Source organism: Bidens hawaiensis, unplaced genomic scaffold, assembly GCF_021521415.1.
Source record: "Bidens hawaiensis isolate Kalapana, Puna unplaced genomic scaffold, B.hawaiensis_p1.1 tig00006862_1, whole genome shotgun sequence".
In the NCBI taxonomy this organism is placed as follows: domain Eukaryota; kingdom Viridiplantae; phylum Streptophyta; class Magnoliopsida; order Asterales; family Asteraceae; genus Bidens; species Bidens hawaiensis.
The window spans coordinates 548,388-554,408 of record NW_027491468.1 but is presented as its reverse complement, the minus strand read 5'-3'; the positions used below and the strand labels follow the sequence as shown (position 1 = coordinate 554,408).

At 38.3% G+C, this 6,021-nt stretch overlaps 1 protein-coding gene across 1 annotated transcript; it reads right to left on the bottom strand.

Annotated features, from left to right (window-relative positions):
- Positions 1-1,452: 1,452 nt before the first annotated feature.
- LOC143633698 (sodium/hydrogen exchanger 4-like) lies at positions 1,453-5,693 on the bottom strand. Its single transcript, XM_077101949.1, has 14 exons — positions 5,309-5,693; positions 4,685-4,803; positions 4,501-4,598; positions 4,369-4,428; positions 3,767-3,813; positions 3,483-3,677; positions 3,345-3,391; positions 3,123-3,189; positions 2,937-3,037; positions 2,691-2,792; positions 2,437-2,581; positions 2,196-2,258; positions 2,032-2,115; positions 1,453-1,955 (listed from the first exon to the last, which is right to left on the bottom strand). Exons 1-14 carry the CDS (start codon positions 5,480-5,482, stop codon positions 1,677-1,679), a joined length of 1,581 nt encoding a protein of 526 aa, XP_076958064.1. The 5' UTR covers positions 5,483-5,693; the 3' UTR covers positions 1,453-1,676.
- Positions 5,694-6,021: the final 328 nt, after the last annotated feature.

Here is a 6,021-nt window from a genome sequence, read left to right as displayed (position 1 = left end):
GGTGTTGAACCACCAAGGTTCAAAGTTAGGTACGTGGCTAAGGGGTTCAAAGAGTGATGTTGGCCTTAATTGTTGCTAGAGATTTTGAAACTGGAACAATTGGATGTTAAAACAGCTTTTCTGCATTAAACCTTGAAGAAAGCATTTACATGAAGCAGCCACATGGATTTGAGGTTGAGAGTAAAGAAGACAGGGTGTGTTTACTTAAGAAATCCTTGTTTGATGTCGAACAATCACCAAGGCAATGTCACAAGAGATTTGATGATTATATGGTCACTCATTGTTTTAAAAGAAGTAGCAATGATAGCTGTGTCTACCTCAAGGAATACACAACTGGAGAGTTTGTGTTATTGTTATTATATGCGGATGATATGTTAATAGCATCCAAGAATGAGCAAGAGATTGTAGCTACTAAGAAATTGCTGATGAAAGAATTTGATATAATCAAGTTGGGTGAAACCAATGTTGCAAAAATCTGCCTAGGCGGCTAATTACTTGGCACCTAGGCGTTAGCCGAACCCCAGCGTCTCGATTTTGTCTAATCAAAGCCTCTAGGCACTAGTAAGACAACATCAGTCAAAGTCGTCAAAATAAGTTCCGAATCACCATGGTCAAATTTTGGTCTGGATTTGGATCAGAATCGCGGTGATAATCGGTATGATTAATAAAGTTATAATCATTGTAATTGATTTTTGTCTCAATTTTTAACAATTTTTTAACTATGATTAGAAATATGTATATTTTATTGATGTTATAGTCACGGGCCAGTTTCTGTAGTGGCCACACAGACTCTCAAAAGACAAACATACACCACGGACTGGATTCACATGCTCAAACTCACATGACTTAACTTCACTACTCATAGTTCTATAAATTCCTTATTCCCCTATATGCACACACACCAATAACTAACACACAAACATGGTAGCAATCAAAGGGTATGTCTTCCTTAGGTGTGTGTTGACAATAACACTCATTGTGTCAGTTAGCAGCACCATTACACCAGCACCATCTAGCAGCTCCGTTATTTGCAATGTCGAAATGACGGATCTTTTGGAATGTCTTCCGGCTATCACTGGTGCACGCCCACCAGCACCTACCAGGCAGTGTTGCAAGGTTATGCGCAGGGTCAACCTCCCGTGCCTCTGCCGCTACAAGCCACAGCTGGCAAAGTTTGGGGCCAACCCTGTAGCTGCCATGGCCATACCCAAGAAATGCGGTATGAAAGCTAGACCGAAATGCTAAGTTGTATCCATCCGTAAGCAAGTGATCACACACTCGTTTAATATCATGCGTTGTTAATCAAGTGAGCTTCTATGCTCCATTTAGCCGTTGTAATGTCATGCTTGAACGTCATATATTTATTTATGTCGATAAAGAATATAACCAAAAGCGCATTTGAAAGTCGATTATTATTTTTCTCAAAACTAGCTACAACATAATAAAAGCACGATATGCAAAACACGCTTTCATGGATGAAAAACGTCATCCTTAAAACAAGAATTCGTGCAACCGGTGCAATCAATCTGCGAACGTGGCATTCCTTTGAACAAAGGGTGTTTTGGTAAACCGATCACCTTTTGTGTACTTGGATAGGTTATCACCTTTTGACTTTTCTTGGAAGATCTCTTTTTCTGTCTATTATTTCATGCACTTTGTTTCCTATGAGATTTGTCCTATGAAAGATCGTTGCTACGGGCCCCACCGAATATAGGTCGCATGTAGGTGTCATCGAATCTCCTCCAATAGGAGTGGATTGTGTAAACCGGTCTTTCCATTAGCATGGATATGTTCTCTTTTGCTCTAGAGAGATTTTCAGAAGCTGATTCTTCAAAAGAAAGTAATGGAAGTGTCATATCAGCCTCTTTGGGGGAATTAGTTCTTGATGGACAGGTGTTACTTGTATTAGGAGGTAGAAGATATCTAATAAGCGGCCTTGTCAAAAAACCAAAAACCTGAAATCATAGTTTCTGTTAAAATATTTTCAAGCTAAATCGGTTTACACACGTGACAGTGGAAATAAACACTTACAACTGTACTGAATAACACGACCACAGTAGTCGTGGTGATCATTGTGGCGTTAATAGGATCCAGCGTCACACCAGAGTGAGTAAACTATAATAAAGAATGATGCTTATCGTGTTAAGGCTAGAGTAAAATGACAATATTAACGGATTAATTTAACAAAAAGGTACCTGTTTAAATGCCAAAGCTACAGATACAGCACCTCTCATCAAACCTGCCCACCAAACTACTACCTAAACCATACAATAATTGTGTTACAAAGCTCCAAACTGTAACATTTAAATTTGTTTTTTAAATTGGTGTATTTATTTTTTTCTTCCAGTAACAAATTTCCAATCTTCAGGGTAAGAGCAACTCATTTTCTTGTGCATAAAAGTAGTACTAATAATAATGGTCAGAAAACAGAATTACCTGATGTTGTCCTGTGATTTTTGATGAAGGGTCGTCACCTCTATGCATGTAATTAGCAATAAAAGAAAGAGGAAACACAAAAGCAGCACGCCCAACCAATATCAACATCATCACGGTGCTGTATATGCCTATTGAAGTCCAAACACTGCAACACAAAAATAATGATACAAGGAAGAAGCATGTTTTAATTCTAAAAATCATTCGTCACACATGGTCGTTGATCTAGATTATTTTCACTGGAAGGCCAATCATACCTTAATATGCTCATTTTCCACTTCTCATAGTCCAGCGCATCCATTCCCACATAAAGAAATATGAATGTTTCTGCAATAAAAGACATCGCTGCAAAAGCATGCCTGAAATGATAGAATATTCAATATAAGTAACAACAATATGACCTACAAAATATACTGATAATTAAATAACTAATGGAGTACACAAACGAGAACTTTAGTTGATCAACTGGTAAACAAGAAATATGCAATCTGAACCATATATACCTGGTTGTAATTCTAGAACTTTCGGTTACATTATGCCATGCATAGTGCGACATTAGAACTCCAGCAAAAAAGACTGTCAATATTCCACTAAGTTCAAATAACTGCACAAAACAAAAGAAACCACCCCTTTAGGACTTGACTTTGATGTCTTCAGATTCTTATAGTTATTGATCAATGGCTCATTACCTCTGCCAACATGTAGGACAAATACGCTATCAGAATCATCAAAGAAATTTCACGTACACTTGAATGCCTATTAAACCAATCATATATAAACACAATAGCTTCATAATACGCACAATTTAAATAATACTCCAGTATTATATACATATAAACACAGCATCTTCAAACTGTATAAGCATGTGTTCATTCAATTGATTCTCATTTTCAACTTAAAAGAGTAGTAACCTGCCAAAGCCCAAACCTCGGAGAATATACGATGCCAAAAGCCCAGCCTGCAGAAATTTAACAAAAAGGGGGTTAAAACGGGTCCAGGGTGGTTAATTTACACTTTAAAGACTTATTTAGGAACATAATTTGACTTACAGTAACACCAAGAACAGTGCTTGTAGAGAATAAATACAAGAAATCCAATATGATTCGAAGAGCAGCCTTGACGCCAAGAGCATTTGAAGTGATCTTCCGAACCGCATTAAACAGAACAACTGATGTTGCATCATTTACAACTCCTTCACCAAAAACTAGACTGTAGAGCAAAGGAGTCTCGTCTTGATGCAAAACCTGGATATCAATTTGTGTCAGTAGTTACAAAAAAGGCTCAAATTACATTGTAAGAATCGTTCTTGTTGTTTATGGATGTTGATACCAACCTGTAATGTACAAACGGTATCGGTAGATGAGAATATGGTCCCTATACCTGCATAAATTAGCAGATGACAGTACTTTACTATTCGGATACATCCAAAAGGAACTCATTGACACACACTATCCAGAAACCACTAACGAGTCATACAACCTGCATGACAAGAGAAAAATTATGCTCACATGGCCGCATGACAAGCCGAAAATGGTCATGCGTGCCATTTAATGGGCAAATCATACGGCCGCTATGATATATTTGACTGGCAAAAAATGGCAGAGATTGAGATATGACCCCTGAAAAAGTCTTGACATATATAGATCATATGACTTGTATGACACTATCATTCGGCACGCGTGACAATATCATATGGCCCGTGTGACCAGTTTTCGTCCAATCATATTGGCGTATAATGTGACAATTTCTCGTGTGCAGACTTGACATCATGTAACTCGTATGATACCACTCGGCCCGTATAACACTATCATACAACCGATCGTATGATACTTCGGGAAGAAGTGGTGTTTGTATAGCGAGCCTCTTCTATTCAAACAACTACAATCATAATATGAATAAAGAAAAAAAAAACCCAAAACTGAAAGATCATCGTACTAAGATACTCGCTGATTGTCAGTCCCTTGAGCCCCAATTTCGGAAACAGCCACCAGCAACCTTCATGAAAACATTTCAAGATCAGATGTAATAATACACGAATGGACACCAAGAAGATTGTAACTTAATTACCGGCTGCAACAATGGACGTCGATATGAAAACACCAGTAACTCCAAACAACATAATCGGAAAAAAGTTATGGAAAAACTGTTTCTTCTTCACCGAAAATCTGTGACAAAGTAGACACAATTAAATATTAAAACAACAAAAATTAACCAGAACCATGAGGAGATTATAACAAATAATTAAACTTACCCTGCATTAAATATTATAGGTGGAAGAAGATAAATGAAAAAGAGTTCTTCATCAAATCTCAACAACTGAGAACTTTTCCATTTGCTTGTGCATAAGATTATTGTCCCGACAACACAACCCTGTTAAGTTGAAAATTGAAACAACTTTTTTTAACAAAGGGTCAGCTATAGCTATACACACACTCTCTCTGTCATCTAATCCCACACCGTTCAAAACAGTTGTCAGTAGAAGTTGGATGACCAATTTCACCAAAAATTTCTAAATGTCAATCGTTTATATGGTCAGAACGGCCGTTCGGACACGGCAAAGTATACCTATGGCCCAAGGTGGCCCCACCCTCCTTTTTTTTAAGTAGTATAAATTTATGCGTTTTCATATAGTCTAAATTTACTCTTTTTAACGCAGGCCCTCGTTTATGAAAACTTTTATACGTACTAAGTCCGCTCACACCCCACATTTTCGTCCAAGCTTTGCCACTGCGTCTGGATATTTCCAGAACGTCAATTATGACCAATATTTGAAATTTGACATTTTTGAGGTGAAAATCAGATGACGGTGATGTAGCTATAGCATGACCCAAAAAAAAAATATGATGATATATTAATGATGAAGAGAAGAGCATACGATGATGATGGCGGTGATGGACTCGTTAACCCATCGATACTCATCAAGCAAGTGTCCGATGACTAGACATAAACACAATACAGCAACGAATAATGTGATGGGAACCACTTGACGGTGAGTAGTGTTGATGGCTACGTCGGTGTAGGAACTGGTGGCGTTGGATATGAGCTCCATGATTTGGGTATGATATCAAACTCCGACGATATCTTATTATTATTATGTTGTTGTTCCGGTAAGGAAGACAAAACAGGCAGAAGATTTAGCAGTTAGCGGACGGATTTTTGTATGACAAGGATACACGTGTTATTTTTCTGGAGTTTTAAGGTTTTCTTTTATTTGAGTTTTTGTTGGCTTCTACTTCGTAGTGTGTGAAAGATTGGCCGGATTTGTGGGGGTGTGGTGGTGATGGTGGTGGTGGTGGTGGTGGTGGGTGGTGGTGGGGGACTGAGGGTGGGTTATCAGTATGGTTGTTCACGAGTCGAGTCCGAGTCAAGCCAGGGTAGTTTCGAGTTCGGGCTCGAAATTAAATGGGGCAACTCAACTAAGGCTCTTGCTCGATTTAAAGTTAAACGAGATCAAGATCGAGCCAACGAGCCGAGCCATGATCGAGCCGAGCCTAGGTCGATTTTGGCTCGGTTACAAAAATGAGCTTAGCTCAGGCTCAGGCTGTTTCAAATCAAGTTTTTTTAGCTAGTTTTATTCGAGCTTTTATC

What these genes read in the sequence shown, in the direction of transcription:
- LOC143633698 (XM_077101949.1), bottom strand. Translation starts at nt 5,482, where the DNA reads ATGGAGCTCATATCCAACGCCACCAGTTCCTACACCGACGTAGCCATC. An exon ending in GACGTCCATTGTTGCAGCCG is followed by an intron (nt 4,429 to 4,500) that starts GTAATTAAGTTA and finishes GTTTTCATGAAG; the next exon opens with GTTGCTGGTGGCTGTTTCCG. An exon ending in GACAATCAGCGAGTATCTTA is followed by an intron (nt 3,814 to 4,368) that starts GTACGATGATCT and finishes TAATTTATGCAG; the next exon opens with GTATAGGGACCATATTCTCA.